This window comes from Pseudorca crassidens, chromosome 7 (assembly GCF_039906515.1).
Source record: "Pseudorca crassidens isolate mPseCra1 chromosome 7, mPseCra1.hap1, whole genome shotgun sequence".
Lineage (NCBI taxonomy): Eukaryota > Metazoa > Chordata > Mammalia > Artiodactyla > Delphinidae > Pseudorca > Pseudorca crassidens.
Window position 1 is genome coordinate 21,715,320 of NC_090302.1, and position 17,702 is coordinate 21,733,021.

Below are 17,702 nucleotides of genomic sequence, written 5' to 3' on the forward strand. Positions count from 1 at the left end.
TTCCAGGGACTAGGATGTGAACATCTTTGAAGGGACCATTATTCAGCCTACCATACTTGTGCTTACAGATATGTAGAAAACGATTAGTTTTTCTATGTTCTTGTCTTTGGGTGCATTTTGCCAAACTCCTATTATTTTTCTGTCGTTTTCAAACAATTGCATATTTGTTTTTCAGTTGTTGTTTTTTTTTTAATTTACTGTCAGTTGCATAATTTGTTCCCTTTCTTTCTGGTATTTATAGCTCATTTTTTTCCTTGCCTCGTTCTGCATTGTCTAGAATCTCCTGACTAATGCTAAATAATAGCTGTGAAACCATGCATCCTTGGATTGTTCTTAACTTTATTAGAAATTGTTTTACCACTGAGTGTGGTGGTTTCTAATAAACATTCTTTTAAATCAAGGAGTTTTTATCAAATTAAATCCTAGTGTGCTAAGATTTTTAGGCAGGAATGTACATTAGATGTATTAACCATTATGATTATAAAAGTGACCATATGGTTTTTCTCTTTCAATCTATAAATAGCTTTCCTAGTAATGATCATCTCTGTATTCCTGGAGTAAATCTCCCTTGTTTATAGTGTATTGTTCTTTGAACGTACTGCTGACTTCTATTTGTTAATATTTTATTTTTGTATTTATATTAATAAGTGAATTTGGCATAGTGTGTTTAGTAATTGGTTGTGCCGTCCTTGTACACGTTGGGCATTGTGGATTATCCAGTCATACTGAGTGAATTGGGAAACTTTCTACCTTTTTGTATGGTCTGGAACTGTTTAAATACTACTGAAGTTATATGCTTTTTGAAAGTTTCATAAATGTGAGTTTCCTTGGGCCACTACTACTTATCTCTAAAAACATCTTCCTTACCTTCCTTAAAGGTTGCTTTATCCTGAATCATCCGTACTTTATTCCTTACTCGGTCTTACAGCATTTGAAGAATAGCTTGTGACCTGTGGAACAGGTTTTCTCTGGGCAAAGCTGCCCCATCCATAAAGAGGGGTCGCATCTATCAACTAGGCTTCATTCATAGGAACCTGTTGGTCCAGGGGCTTACACAATAAAGGTTTGGCTCCCATGAGATTTTCTTTTTTTTTCACATGCTTTGGGAGTTCTTTATCACTTATTAATCATCACAGTGTTCCTATGAAACTTCTTAGCAAGTCTGATGTATTATTTTCAGTTTAAGGACAGGGATCATCGTTGAAGGAAATAACCTTTGATACCAGAGTTTTGAATAACCAGTCTTTTTAAAAATTTATTTTTTATTGAAGTATAGTTGAATTACAGTGTTGTTTGAATAACTCGTCTTTATTTTAAAAAGCTTGGGGGATGTGCCTCTGTATTATATGGTACCAGTACTGAACTATCTTTTGGATTCATTACCATGAAATTGAGCAGAGACCACTGAATGCTTCTTTGATCATAAGAGATGAGGGAGCCCAAACCAAGAGGGACCACTCCCCGCTTTTCATCATGAAAAGCCTGACTGCTTGAGGTAGCCTTTTTCATTTCCTCAAGGAGTAATTCTCAGTTCTCTGCGGAAATGTTACTCTCAGCTCAGAATTTCAAACTGATGCTTGTTTGTCTAAATGAGGTTGTCCAAGGCCAGGACAATGAGTCGCTGTTTTAGCTTAGTAAACCAAGGGAATTTGCAGTGGATCGACTTAACTAATTTTTTAAGAAGGATTCTCAGACTGGGTATCTTTTGACCTTAAATCTTTCATCAGGACTGTGTTTACATAAATATAAAAATGGTGTTTCTTGGACTGCTACCACTTATTTCTAAATTAAAATACTGCTGAAGTCATCCGCTGTAAATGCTTATCCTTGGAATATTGTTCAATTAAAAGGTAGCATTTTGGTATAAGGTGTAAGTTGATTTCTCATTCTTTTCCCCTTGCAGTAAAACAGACCATCAGTAACATTTCAATATTTAATGAAACCTGCTTGAGATGGAGAAGTATGAAGACAGCTGATATAGAGGAGATGTATTTAGTAAGTTACTGAAAGTTACTCTGTTTATAGGTGTTTGTCTTGTGTGGGAGGTTCAAAAAATATCAACAAACCAAAAAAACTACTTATATAGCTGCCATTATCAGTGGAAGATTTATAGTGACAATTGAAGTAAGAAACAAGAAAGTGGGAACTTCTGCTGCATATTTGAAGACAGAGACCTTGGGGATTGATGAGAAAATCATGAGAGGTTCTTTGTGCAACATAGCCTGATGCAGAGCTGATGTTCAGGCAGTGTCATGGAAGGAAGCCAGTGGCTTTTGCAAGTGTGTGTCTCTCCACACCAGTGCCTCTGATCAGGGTCTGAATTGTTGCCTGGAGAGTCAAGGGGAACTTCTAAAGCTAGATGTGGTTGTGAGTAAGAAAGGTAAAGACCATGGGATGAGCTGCTACTAGAAGCAATTAAGTAGGAAGAAAAGTGCATCTATTGGCCCAGGTGCTGGGATGTTACAGTAAAGTGTAGGGAATGTCAGAAGGGGGCGGGCAGAGGAGGAAAACTCTTCCCAGGTTTTACCAAACCGACTAGGATTACCCTAATGCAGCAGTCCCCAATCTTTTTGGCACCAGGGATCGGTTTCGTGGAAGACAGTTTTTCTACCGCCAGGGGGTGGGGTGATGGGTCAGGCGGTAACGTGAGCGATGGGGAGCGGCAGACAAAGCTTCGCTCGGTCCACCGCTCCCCTCATGCTGTGTGGCCTGGTTCCTAACAGGCCGTGGACTGGTACCGGTCTGCAGTCCGGGGGTTGGGGACCCCTATCCTAATGCACGTTCTGCCCTGGGAGAAGCCTTAGTTCAGATTCTTAATTTTCTTTCTAGGAAATTGTTCTTTGGTTTTGCTCCTGTGGTTTTAACAACAGACTTTCACATTGGGCATGTGCCGTTATATGTGTGAGAACAAGAAAGAGAAAGTTGTCGGTGTTGGGGCCTCGAGTTTTTGTGCATTTTGATTTAAAAATATGTTTATGATACTGATATTACTGTAATTACAGTATTTATGGTATTACAACTCTAATATTTGCTTTCTGCCGTATTTCACTTTCTGAAGGCGCTTTAGAATCAAGAGTAAGAGAGTGTGAGAGAAAGGGTAGGTATCCAGGCATTCAGAGCCTTTCAAGCTAGCAATTCACCTGGTGAACTTTTCTATGTTTTAGTTCCACATTTGGGGCCAGAGATGGTATCAGAAGGAATTTGCCCAGGAAATGGTCTTTAATATCACTGCCAGCAGCCAGGCTCCTGAGACGTGTTTGGACCTGAGGCCAGGTACCAACTACAGTGTCAGCATCCAGGCTTTGTCTTCTGAACTTCCTGCGGTCATCTCCCTGACAACGCAGATAACAGGTAAATCTTGAATAACAGCATTTGGATGAACAAAGTCACCGCAGAGCTGTATAGGCTCAAATAAAGAGGCACATTATTACTTTCTATCTTTATATAATGAAGTTTAAAAGAAAGAGGAAGAAGGACGTGAAATTGGAGAGGGGAACTAAGGGGACTGCAGCCTGAACTGCAATGTTTTATTTCTTAAAAAGTTACCTGAAACAAAATAGGAACATTGAAGAAATCTGGGTAGTGTGTACATGAGTGTTGGTTAAATTCCTTCTGGATATTTGAAATATTTAAAATATTTCATACTTAAAAAGAAATTTTCCTATTACTCTTTCTTTCTCAGTAACATATTTAATTGTCATTCTGTTACAAGTACCTTAAGAGTAGGTTACTCTCAGGGAAAAATGACTGGCAGTCCCACTCTAGTCCCCTAGAAAATTCACTTTCCACTCATTTTCTCATGTCTCCTCAAATCTGTGATGCTCACTCCATCCCCCAGCACACACACTCTGAGCTAATATTCAGACTATTAGCTTCTTTTTTCTTATCTCACTGAGGAATTAGAAGTAATCAGGTGAGGGGGTGGTGGCGGGATGAATTGAGAGACTGAGACTGACATATACACACTAATATGTATAAAATAGATAACTAATAACAACCTTTTGTAAATAAATAAAATTAAAAAAAAAAAAGTAATCAGCTGAGGACTTTCCACTCCCGAATCTCCCATTGTTGACTTCATGCAGAACCTATATTTTATCTTCTCTCTGTCCCCACTCCTAAGGTGAATCCTCCCTCAACCCCGTCATCCCTTCTTGCCTCATCCTCAATTCCCTCCAGTAAAGAATTAGTCCCAACACTGCACAAGCATGTTGTAATATCTCATTTTTAAATGAAAACATAGAAAAGATAAACACACTTCTTTTGATCCCATGTTCCCTCCAGCTACTCTGCCTTCTCTCAGCCCCTCTTTACAGTAAAACTCCTTGAAAGAATGTTGTGTAGGCTCCACAGCCTTACCTCCTCTTCTTTCTTTAACTGGTTCCAGTCCAGAGGCATTTGTCCTCAATGCTTTACTGGAAGTGTCTCCATCTTGCAAAACCCACTGTCCAATTTTGTTCTTATAGGATTTTCTCTACAGCATTTGGCATTCCATCCTTGACACACCTTTTCTCTTGGCTTTTGGATCCTTCTACCTTGCTGGCTGTTCCTTCTCAGTTTTTTTTCACTAGGTCCATCTATTGGGTTGGCCAAAAATATCGTTCGGGTTTTGCCATAAGAGCTGCCAAAGAACCCAGATGAACTTTTTGGCCAACCGAATACTTTTATTGATGCCCCTCGCCTCTCCTTCTTCTCTTCCTTTTTCTTCCTTATTTACTCTTTCTGCCTAGGCGATCTCTACCAGTCTCACGGCTATAAACATTACCTATGTGCCGAGCAGTCCCAAATATGTATCCATCTGTCTCCTAAACATATCCTATTGAACATCTAATAGGCAAACCCAGTAGAACTTTTGATTTCTCACCTCTTGCCTCACCCCCAAATCCATTTCCACCCAGGCTTCTCTATCTCAGTTATTGGCATTCCTATTCACCAACTGCTCAGGCCAAAAAAGGAATCATAATTGATTCTATCTCTCCCACCATTTCTAGTCCATCAACAAGCTGGCTTGTTTCTGAAATAAACGTTCTGAATCCAGCCACTTCTCCCCACCTTTGCCTTTACCGCTAGCAACCTAATCCAAGCCAGCAACTTCTTGCTTGGACTCCTGCAATAGCATTCTAACTCTTCTCCCTGTTTTCACAGTTGCCTATCCCCTGCTGCCCTAAGTCTTAATCTTCGCCATAACTTTAAAAATATCACTCAAAGTGTCATATTGAATGAAGTAAGTCAGACGGAGAAAGACAAATATCATGATATTGGTTATATGAGGACTCTAAAAAAATGGTACAAATGCACTTATTAACAAAACAGAGTCACAGATGTAAAAAACAAACTCATGGTTACCAGGGGGAAAGGAAGGGAGGGATAAATTGGGAGATTGGAATTGACATATACACACTACTATATATAAAATAGATAACTAATAAGGACCTACTATATAGCACAGGGAACTCTACTCAATACTCTAATGACCTATATGGGAAAAGAATCTAAAAAAGAGTGGATGTATATATATGTATAACTGATTCACTTTGCTGTACAACTGAAACTAACACAACATTGTAAATCAACTATACTCCAATAAAAATTAATTTAAAATCATATAAGAACATGTCATCCCCAGCTCTAAACAGTCCTATGAGTTTGCATTAGGGTTCTAATGGAATCCACGTTCCTTACCATGGAACATGGAGTCTGGCCCCTGCCTACCTCATTGACCTCATCTCCCTCTGCCCTCTCCCTTTCTCACTAAAAGCAGCAACATCCTTCCTTGCTATTTCTTAAACGGGTCAAACTTGTTCTTGCATCCAGGACTTTCCATTTGCTGCGTAATCTTCGTGGGACACTCTCTCCCCATAGCTTCTTTATAATCACTCAGGTTTCTGCTCAAGTGCCATTACCTAGAGAGCCTCTCCCTGCCCATCCTTTCAAAACTCATCTGCCATTGCCACCCCATCACTCTATTCTCTTCCTCTGCTTGAATTTCTTCATAGAACTCGTTTTCAGGACTTGTTTATTTTCTTTTCCCCTACTAAAATAGGCACTCTTTGAAGACAGAGATTTTTGTCTGTGTGTTCTACATTGAATCCCCAACACGTAAGGACAGTGTGAGCACACATAAGGACAATGATAGCACAACAAAAGAATATTTTTGTAATGAATGCATACGAGGGCTAACCCCCAAAGGGCCAGCGGGTGGTATTGGCATTGAAGAACTGCCTGGTTAGTTAATAAAGGCTTTAGACCGAAAAGAATTTACCAACTTCGGGGCTGGAAGGAGATGTTCAATTTGGGCATTTTTTCCCATGGTGACTTATCAAAATGGATAGCTATTCAGTCTCCTACTCTTTGGTCCTTTTCATGTTTTGAAGGTTTGCATTGCTGATTCACATTAGCATTTCCTATTTTTTGAGTTGGGGAGAGGGAGTTTCATCTTGATGAGACACACTTCTACCTTGTTTTGTACGCTAAATATTGCCCCGTAGCTCAAGCACCCTGTGTCTGTGTTCATGGCCACCAGGGGACACTGTTGAGCTGTTTAAGTTCATTGAAACCACGCCTGCATATTTTCACTCTACTTTAAAGAATTAGCAATTTTTAAAAAGTGTGAAAATTCAAGTTGTTAAGATCTTATGAAAGAGTAACTAAACAAATAAAATAAGAACAAACCCCAAGCCCTGTCTTTAATAAGAGAACCATATACTGATGTGAAGAGGTATGCCTGTTTGCCTAAGATGTGGCTTTGTTTCAGCAAAATTATGAACTTTTGAATTTTACCAGAAATGTGAGGCAAGGGGTTTGGACGTGGAATACACAGAAGCTGATTTCCCAGAAGAAGAGTGAAAGGAATTTCCCTTCTGAGTGTCTTACATTAAACTAAATCTTACCGATGGGAACAGGATGAAAACGAGCGCTTTAAATATATTGCTGACCTCAGAGGAGAGTGAAAGCTTTTGGAATGTTGAAGGACAGAGGCAAGTGTTGTAGTGGCAATGGAAGAGGGTGCTGGTGAGCAAGGTGGTGAGATGCAGAGGCTATCACAGTGCTTCTGACTCATGGCCCACATGCTTCTGCAGGCAGCCCATTGACGGGAATTCATCAGAACAGTGCCACCATTTATACTCCCTTATGTAAGAACAAACTTTCATCCTCGATGTAGACCCAAAGGGTCAGAAGAGCTGCCCCACACTGGTTATGCTATTTTCTAGCCAAGTCAAAAAGCTTGTAGGCAAAATTTTCTTCTCATAGAGAGAGGGAGAGAACCAGAGAGGGGGAAGTGGGGGGAGGGAGAGAAAGAGAGAGAGAGAGAAAGCAAGTGCATGCAGGAATGTAAAGATAAACCATTTATTCCGCACAATGTGGTGATCATTTGAGGTTGAAGGTTTATTATGGAACCAAGAATGCTGGAAGAGAAAAGGGAAACGAATATGTAAAGGAAATCATTCCTTCCCAAGTCCACCTTCAATTCCAAGGCTGGCAATGTACATGGGAATTTCCCATCTCTACCTGCATTCGTAATAAGAAAAACAATGTACTTTTTCAGATGTTCAGGAAAGCCACTGAAAACACAGGTATGTCCCAAGCGTTCTCAGGCTATCCTTCTAACAGAGAGGTCCAGTCAGGATAGCTCTAATTCCTCCTACAGGGCTGGGGACCACTGCCCGCTCCTCTGACCCCTCCTCTCTTACTGTTAAGTGTCCTTAGGAAGGACCGTGCAGGACCAGGTGTCTTGACATTCTTCTGCTGTGAGCTTCTCTTCCACAAACCAGCCAAGGACTGTGCACTCCTGTGTCCTCAGTGAGGACCTTGTCTTCTCAGGCTGGTTCCAGGGTACCACACTTATTCCTGCTGTTTCCCCTGGCTCTGAATGGGTAGGAACTGCCCCAGAGGTTAGGAGAGGAGCTGGCCTTCATCCCAACTGTTTTTCTTCATCCAGGCTCTCTCGAGTCTTTCACGGACACAGGTTCTTTGACATCTGAGGACCTAATGTTAGGTCAGGCCAGGAGGGAGGCACATGTGTCCTTCCATACCTCCATGGGCCACCTGTTCCTCTCATCCCCAGAAATCTCCCAACTACTTTCCAGCTTCAAATCAAAACCTAGCCTCTCAAGGAAATGGCTATATGGGGATGAATATCTCCCCACTCTTCTCACTGAAAGCATCTGCATCCCTGCTGAGGCCCCACTGAGACAAGATGGTACACCACAGAGGAAAATGGGCTGGATGTGTTATGTTCCTATATTAATGCTAGCTTTTTACAAAATATGGCTGGGAAAGTTTCTTTATATCAGAAGCCTAAAAAACAGGGTTTCTGTTATAGAAGATAACAGAAGATAACAATAAATTGTTAAGTTGCAGCGTACCCTTCCCCCACATCTATAACACAGAAACACAGGTTTCTGTGTTATAGAAGTGGGGGAAGGGTACGCTGCAACTTACCCCTTTAATTCAGTGAATACCTATTGATTGGTTATGTACAAAGACCGGCGCCAAGTGCTGAAGGGGAGATAAAGATAAAAAGAAGATTGTTCCTTCTTCCTGGGAAGCCAAGTCTCATAACCTTATTGATGGGGGAGATGCAGCTCACCTTGCGATATCTGATGACTTATGGTGTAAGCTCCATTTGCTCTATTGCCATCAATTTCAATTTATCGTGCCTTCAGTGGGGGCTGTGGTCCAGTTGGGGAGATGCTGAGGATTAGAAAAGAACCATTGGGTGCTTTATTTTTATATATTTATTTATATGTATTAGTTCCTTGCATTTCCTTGAAGTTTGTAGCATAAGGTTGTGACCTTTGTTTAGATTTGGTGCAGATAAAATTTTCTTTTACTTTTTTTTTGGTTCATTTTAATGGGTTTTAGAGGCATTTTAACACATTTGCACTTCTGTTACCTCCTTCCTCTCATTGATTTTAATAGTTTGCCTACGTTAATGGTTTTAATCTTTTGTTCTACATATTACACCCCCAGGTTATTTACTCTTTAACTTTCTTGTCAATATTCTTTTTGACATTTAGACATTTTAAGTTTTCATGTAATCAATTCTATTGATTCTTTTATAGTTTCTGCCTCTGGTCATGCCAAGAAAAGCCTTCCCCACCCTGAAAATCAGATCAATAATTTTTATTCTCTACTATTTTCAAATGCTTCTTAATAGTTTTGCTTTTCACATTGAAGGTTAGACCCATTTGGAATTTGTTTAGATGCGTGTATAAAGCTAAACTTACATGGGAATTTTTTCCCCCCAGATGATAAGCCAGTTTCCCCATCACCTTTGGAATGACTGTCCAGGCCACACACTATATTCTCATCTATTTATTTGGGTCTCTTTCTCGATTGTCTAGCTTCTTCCATTGCTTTGCCTGTCCTGTGCTTGTACCTTTCTATTTCAGTTATTGTAAATTTATAATATATTTAATATTTTGTAGGACAAGTCCTGCTTCATTGCTTTTTTCCTGACTCTTCAAAGTTTTCTCAGATGGTAGCCTCCATAATTTCCTTTGTCACTTGCTTCCAGTAGAGAATGGATACTGTTGACACCTAGGGGTAGTAATGAGTATGTCCCCTCATCTCACATACTCAGGGTGAAAGAACTCCAGCCTAGACACGACCCATTTCTTGCCTTGGGTCTGATTTGGTTTAAATCAGTAATGAAGCCGATGGAAAGGAGAGCAGGTCTGCCGTAGACAGCAGTTTGGGGGATGGGAAACAGCACTTTGGAAAATATGGCTGGAAGTTAAGGTTATTTAAACTCAAAAATGTGGCGAAGAACCAGCCTGATGAAGTCCAGGCTTTCACATTCGAGAGAAAAGGCAGACAGTTTTTAAGGTGGGGAAGGCCTTGAGCAGGCAGAGCAGAAAGCAGTCCAGAAGTCACGTGTTGATGGAATCAACTGCATGGTAGTGGCACATTTAGAATGGCAAGAATGATGCTGGGACTGAAAAGGGGCAGCGTGGTACAGAACAAGCAGGCGATGGCCTTCCTGCCCCTGCTGTGGGCCCGCCTTCTCCAAGCTGGGCGAGCACTTTGTTCTGCTGTTCCTGGGGTGGGTGAGAAACCTGGTGGTTTTAAAAGGTTAGCCAAGAGGGCTTCCCTGGTGGTACAGTGGTTGGGAGTCCGCCTGCCGATGCAGGGGACACGGGTTCGTTCCCCGGTCCGAGAAGATCCCACATGCCGCGGAGCAGCTGGGCCCGTGAGCCATGGCCGCTGAGCCTGCGCGTCTGGAGCCTGTGCTCCGCCAACGGGAGAGGCCAGAACAGTGAGAGGCCCACATACCGTAAAAAAATAAATAAATTAAATAAATAAATAAATAAATAAAATAAAAGGTTAGCCAACAGATTAGAGGACCTAGAATTATTAATCTCAGAGAAGAGCAAACAGAGGAATAATTTGAGCTTAAGGAGAGTTCTCACACAGAAAAGAGTAAACAGTTTATCTCCCTCTGGGCTGAAAACAGGAAATTTGTGATAAAAACCACTTACTTTACTGTGATGACAAAACATCATGAATGAAAGGGCATTTCATTGATAGCCTGAAGGGCTGAGTGCAGAGATACAGTAAGTCCCCTACATATGAACCTTCAAGTTGTGAGCTTTCAAGGATGAGAACGTGCATTCGCATGTCCACTCATGTAAGTTAGTTCACGTGTCTGGCAGACATTGTCACATGCGTGCATCCTCTACAAGTGGTTGTGCTTTTGCGTACTTTACAGAACTGTGTAGAGTACAGTAGTACTGTATCTTTATTTCAAGCCCAGGATGACCAGGAGCAAGTGTAAAAGCCGCGGTGATGTAGCTGGTACTGCTAAGAAGCGCCAGGAATTGGAGGCCCAGAGAAAGGGTGAAGAGAGACAAGAGGAAGAAGAAGTAACTGAAGAACCGAAGAGATTCACGACACAGGAAATGGCAAGGGGATTTCTTTTATGTGAGGAGGCACTGTTAGTTTTTGAGGCACAGCACCTGCACGTAGAATGGTACACGAAGGTTGCAACAGCCGTTCAGGATGCAATCCAGTGCTACCACGTCATCTACGATGAAAAAAAAGAGCTACTACCCAGATATCACTGGATCGTTTTTTCAAGAGGGTAGATAGAATTGAATCCAGCAAGGAACCAGAACCTGTGCCATCAGCGTCACGCATGAGTGACACTGCAGCCTGCCCTCCGTCTCCTGTTGCTGACGATCCTTCAGCTCTACCATCTCCCACCCCCTCTCCCTCCTCCAGTCAGTAACTCTTCTTGCCTGTTCACTCGATGCCAGCCCCTGGATGCCAGCGGTTGTAGTGTACTGCTGTACTTTTCAGGATACTGTACTGTAAGATTAAAAATGTTTTCTTTATTTTTGGTTTGTTTGTTTTTTATGTATTATTTGTGTGAAAAGTATTATAAAACTATTACAGTACAGCACTATAGAGCCGATTGTGTTAGTTGGGTACCTAGGCTAACTTTGTTGGACTTACGGACAAATTGGACTTACAGACTCACTCTTGGAACGGAACTTGTTTGTATGCAGGGGACTTACTGTACTCAAATGCTCACATTTCCCTGGGAAACCTGGTGGGGGCTTTTTAAACTGCATTTTCCCGTCTCCCCATTACCGCTGCAGGGAGCTGGTCGTGTCTTCCTCAGGGGTGTCAGTTATGGAATCTCTTACTGGACACCTCTTGGAAACAGCATAGACCTTCAACACCATAGTGTGGGGTCTTAACTGTAGGTGGGGGATTGTTCCCTAACAAACCCACGGATTTATGGAAAACATAATTTGTGTGGCGTATCTGGGTGACTTTGAAGAAATTCTAGACTTAGCACTGTTTAATAAGAGCTATAGGGGACTCTCACTCGTCCACCTGGTCTTAGATGCCTGGGTTTCGCCGGTGTTCACCCTAGGCCCTCATCTCTTCTCAGATGCATTTATACCTTCCCCCGTGGGCAGCCGTCGCCTCTTCTATTGATGACTGACTCCATATCACCATCACAGTTTGCTCCTAAGCTCTAGACCCGCATTTCTAACTGCCTGCTGGACGAGTTCACAAGCACTTCAAACTTAACAGGTCTAGAAGTGAGCTGCATCTGAACCTTCCCTGCAGACCTTGATGAGTGACGTCACCACTGACTCAGTAGCCAAAACCGAAGCCCAGATTCCTTCCCCTTCCTTATCTTCCACCATCTTCTGTTCCGTCTCTGCCCTGCGTGTCTCCCCCACCTGCCCCCTCTTCTCCCTTCCGAGTGCCGTCACTCGCTTCAGACCTCAGGCACTTCTTGCCTAGATTTTGGAGAACCTGTGCTTTTGCTCTTTTCCAATTCATCCTCCAACAGGCAGTCCAAATTGTATTTCTAAAATACACACCTGCTAAGAATCGTTAGATGGCTTCTCATTATTTCTAGGACCTCAGATCTGGCCTATACTCACATGTCTCACTTTATTGCCCACTTCTACCCAGCTGGGACTCAACCTTTCGGACACACTGGACTCCTGCAGTTCTGTCTCTGCCCTCACTCCCTCTTACCTCCTGCCCCTGCGTATGTCTGTTTCTGTATTGGATAGGCTCACCCCCCTGCCCTTGGTGTTCTTCCTCTGCACTCCCACCACCCTCTTGTGGAACTGTATCGTAGTTCCAAGCACTGCCTGTTTATAAGACTTTCTCCACTATTAGACTGAGCTCCTGGAAAGCAGAAACCATGTCTTCCATAGCTGTTTCTCCCAGCCTCACATAGAGGTGCATAGAGGTGGCTAATAAATATTTGTTGAAAGGCAGTGTATGAATAACATATTCAGTAGAGCTTTAAAAATTATCTAGGAAGGTCTAAGTTTTTATTTATTATAATTTGAATTGAGAATTTCCACCCCAAAGCTATTTTCTAATTGGGTAAATAGAGTCTTGAGTGTCTATTTTGGCCTCTTAGTACTAATTTCACTGTGGCAGGATTCAGAGGAATTTCAGGGAAGGGGGTGTTCATATTTTATTCTTTCTCTTTCTTCCTCCCTCCCTTTATAAATCTCATCCGCTTGATAGCACTGTGGAGAAGATTAAATGAGATGAGGCATATATAGGACACATCTATATATGTGTTGTGTGCCCAACACATGTAAGCTGTGTTACTCACAAGGCAGAGTGGCAGCTGGTACATTTATACCATGAATATAACTCCCAGTTAGATGCTAGAACGCTGGTGTCAGCCAATCAACCAACATTCTCCTCCCTGTGGAATACCTATTTGGGAAATCTGGTTGCTGGGGAGAGCAAGATAAGGACAGACAGCTGTGTGATTATAAAGGCTCTAGAAGTCTAGGGAATTCCCCGGTGGTCCAGCGGTTAGGACTCTGTGCTTTCACTGCCGAGGGCACAGGTTCGATCCCTGGTGGGGGAACTAAGATCCCACGAGCTGCGCGGCGCAGCCAAAAAATATATAATAATAATAATAAATAAACTGTTCCTAAAGGATCTAGAAGTCTGATAAGCTGGTCTCCCCACCAAATAAGAACCTATTTACCAAGTTAATTGAAAGGCCCACAGCATCCACCATCTGTCAGGGCTGGGGCATCATTTTTTTTTTTAATTGTAATAAAATATATACAACATAAAATGTACCATTTTAATTATTTTTTCAGGACACAATTTATTGGCATTAAGTGCATTCACAATGTTGTAAACCATCACCATTATCTATTCCTAAAATGTTTTTATCACCCCAGGCAGAAACTCTGTTGACCATTAAGCAATAACTCCCCATTTCCTACACACCCCCTCAACCCTTGGCAACCTCTAATCTATTTCTGTCTCTATGGATTTACCTGTTCCAGATATTTCATGTAAGTGGAATCACGCAATAGTTGTCCTTCTGTGTCTGGCTTATTTCATTTAGCCTAATGTGTTCAAGATTCATCCATGTCGGAGCATGTGTCTGAATTTGCTCATCTCTTCTTACATGAAAACTTTCCTCTTGATGCCCCATGAGGACCACTTTTTTCATGCTTCTGCTCGTTCTGATCATACCCCTTTTCTTCTTTTCAACATGTTTTCAGAGCCTCCCCTTCCGGAAGTAGACTTTTTCACTGTGCACGGAGGGCCTTTACCACGCCTGAGACTGAGGAAAGCCAAGGAGAAAAATGGACCCATCAGGTCAGTAGTGGCCTCTTTTCCATGGCTGCCCAGTGATCTCCATGGAGTGTTTTGAAAACTTTGGTTTGAGTGAGGAGGAGACTTCTCTTTAGGTGGCTTCACTGGAGTAGTTGAGTCAGTGCAGTCAGTACCTCATTTTTTGTTTCCTTGGGTACAGACTGGGCCTTTAATTCCAGCTAGCACCCTCCCTAATGAATAGAGAGACTTGTAAAGGACCAGAGACAAGCATTTGGGCAGCTGAGCTCGAGAAATTAAATCCGTTCCATTGGTCATTAGATGAGCACTGGTTGGGTGCCCGTGACATGTCAGGCTATCACTTTGCACTCACGCCTCCAGGTACATCCTTTAGTGATGGTGGATCAGGAACATCATTTCATTTACAAAAAATATATATATATTTTCCTTTATTTAAGGATGATCTTGGGGGGTGTGTAGTGCTTTCTTATTTATTTATTTTTTTATTGAAGTAGAGTTGATTTACAATGTTGTTACAATCTCTGCAGTACAGCAGAGTGACTCAGTTATACACGTACAGACCTTTTTTTAAAATATTCTTTTCCATTATGGTTTATCACAGGATATTGAATATAGTTCCCTGAGCTGTACATTAGGACCTTGTTATTTATCCATTCTAAAGTAACAGTTTGCATCTACCAACCCCAAACTCCCAGTCCATCCCTCTCCCTCCCCCACTCCCATGTGTGTAGTGATTTCTGGAAGAGTCATTTGGATCATTCTTTTAATTCATTCATGTATTGAGATGTGAGCAAGACACTGCATTGTTAACAACTGCTTCTGGGACTCCAGGTGGTATTAGGATGGAAGGAATTTACCTCAGTTGCTGGACTACCTTGTGTGCAATTAAGCTTTTTATTTACAAAGGTCATGGCAGGATTAGGAAAGCAGAATTATTCCCTTTTCAGAGAGGAAAATTGAGGTTTGCCTGGAGAGATGAGTAACTTAGTGACAGTAGCAAATCAAGGAGATGGCAACAACCTGTTTCTTTGACCGAACTTATACTGCCTGTGTCTTTCCTGACCCTTCAGTCTAATGACCCTGCTGTACCATCAAGGTAAAATTCGTGAGGTATCACAAAACTATAAAAAAGAAAGTCGGGCTTCCCTGGTGGCGCAGTGGTTGAGAGTCCGCCTGCCGATGCAGGGGACACGGGTTTGTGCCCCGGTCTGGGAAGATCCCACATGCCGTGGAGCGGCTGGGCCCATGAGCCATGGCCGCTGAGCCTGCGCGTCCGGAGCCTGTGCTCCGCAACAGGAGAGGCCACAACAGTGAGAGGCCCGCTTACCGCAAAAAAAAAAAAAAAAAAAAGAAAGCCTATCGATATTATGTGTCCATTTGTAATGAAACTTGAGCTTTTTAATCTATTAGTTTGAGTTCAGTAAGTGCTCAAAAGTCTTTCCAGGCATGGATATGGCCTAAGTTGTTCTATTTCTTGATTCCTGAAAAGTTACTGGAAGGCATTGTAATTCTGTTGCTATAAGGAGAACAGAAGTTGTGATCTCACTGCCTGAGAGAATTTGCAAGACGTACGTGATATTTAGGCCAGATGATTATGTAAGGCAGAAAGAAAAGCCAAATGACAGTCTATCCTTGTGGCTCTGTGCCGGCCAGTGCCTCCAAAACAGGAAGTGGAGATCTGTGAGTCATTCAAGGGAGGGTGGTGGTGAAAAAGAGGGGAGAAGTCCTTCCAGAGCAGTCATGCTCTAAACAGCCACAGCTGCTTCCCCAACATCATCGGGGCTAATTACCAGCAGGCAATTGGGGGGTTTTCTTGGCCCGACTACCTGGTTTGAGCTGGGGGTAGCAGCACCGCCAGTGTGTGACAGGCCGGAGTCTGCCTTGTACGTTGTCAGGGGACAGTGGCTTGGGCACAAGGCGGAGCAGGGGCTCTGGGGCCACGCTCCCTTCCTTGGCTTGGTGGTCTTGGGTGGATGATACAGGCTGTGGCTGGGCTCTCTTAATGCTAGCGTCTCCCACACTTGCCAGATTACAAGTGTACCTGGGGTGCTTTATCAGCTGTATGAATTCTCAGACTCTACTGGAGATTTTGATTCAGTAGATCTGGGATGGGGGCTGGGAATTTGTACAATTATCAGGCAACTCAGGTGATTATGATCATGCTAATTGGGGATACCGCTTTATGCGTCATGAATGGTGCCTCTACTGGGCAACGTTCAGAACCAAAAGAGTTCAGGTGAGCCTTGAACTTGCACTTGCATATCACCACCTACATGGAAAGGTGAGAGGGACTTGAAGATGTGCTTACGGACAGCATGGAGTCTGCTGCCTATTTACTTTCTTACCTGCGGCCATGATTCATAGGGATGTCTTCAAGTCCCCAGGAAAGTTTGTTGTTATAAGTGTTCCGTTGTCGGCAGTGGAGGCTTAGTAAATGTTTACTGGTGATGGCAGTGACAAGTCATTGCCCTGCAGACTTTACTTTGTCCCTTTTGTAGAAAGCCCTATGCTGAAAGTGAACCCAGAAACTTTGTGGAAATCAGGGGCCTGAGGACACCTAGGAATTTGGGGAGCCTGGTTGGTGGATAGTTTCCAAATCCAACACCTGCTGTTGGGGAGGACTCCCTTTTCTTAACCTAGTAACTCATGAACTCTTAGGAAGCAGGAGATGGGGCATTAGGAATGCGGAGCAGGAAGCGTATACTTATTGGTAAAATAGAATTATGTGTGCTAATGAGTTTTGGAAATTACCCTAATCGTATTTGGTGCTGATGCATGTTTTTCTTCTTTACTGAAATTTCAACTCAAGAAACATTAGTGAGGAATCAGTCACAGCCAAAGAGCTGTGCAAGGATTTGCAAGGATACAAGAGTAAATCATTCAATAAAGACGCAGACGTAGAGAATGGACTTGAGGACACGGGGAGGGGGAAGGGTAAGCTGGGACAAAGAGAGTGGCATGGACATATATACACTACCAAATGTAAAATAGATAGCTAGTGGGAAGCAGCCGCATAGCACAGGGAGATCAGCTCGGTGCTTTGTGTCCACCTAGAGGGGTGGGATAGGGAGGGTGGGAGGGAGGGAGACGCAAGAGGGAGGAGATATGGGAACATATGTATGTATAGCTGATTCACTTTGTTATAAAGCAGAAACTAACACACCATTGTAAAGCCATTATACTCCAACAAAGATGTTAAAAAAAAAAGCACCCCTATGAACTTAAAAAAAAAAAAGAGTAAATCATTCAAATCCCTGCTATCAAGCCTGATAGAAAAAGCAGACATCCCAACACCTACTATACTAGAGGCAGGACATGAGTCCCAAATAGATGGGAATAAAAAGAAAGGCGTGATTCATTCTCAGAGTGTTTGTTTTTTTTTTAACATCTTTATTGGAGTATAATTGCTTTACAATGGTGTGTTAGTTTCTGCTTTATAACAAAGTGAAACAGTTATACATATACATATGTTCCCATGTCTCTTCCCTGTTGCATCTCCCTCCCTCCCGCCCTCCCTATCCCACCTCTCTATGTGGTCACAAAGCACCGAGCTGATCTCCCTGTGCTATGCGGCTGCTTCCCGCTAGCAATCTATTTTACGTTTG

At 42.5% G+C, this 17,702-nt stretch overlaps 1 protein-coding gene across 4 annotated transcripts in view; it reads left to right on the forward strand.

Moving 5' to 3' along the window:
* The window catches only part of SUSD1 (sushi domain containing 1), a 128,715-nt gene that overhangs the window by 86,049 nt on the left and 24,964 nt on the right, over positions 1-17,702 (forward strand). For all 4 annotated transcript variants that reach the window (XM_067743659.1, XM_067743656.1, XM_067743655.1 and 1 more), the window contains exons 11-13: positions 1,904-1,995; positions 3,165-3,351; positions 14,025-14,121. In XM_067743659.1, coding sequence (XP_067599760.1) covers positions 1,904-1,995; positions 3,165-3,351; positions 14,025-14,121 — 376 coding nt within the window. The remainder of the gene's footprint in view (positions 1-1,903; positions 1,996-3,164; positions 3,352-14,024; positions 14,122-17,702) is intronic.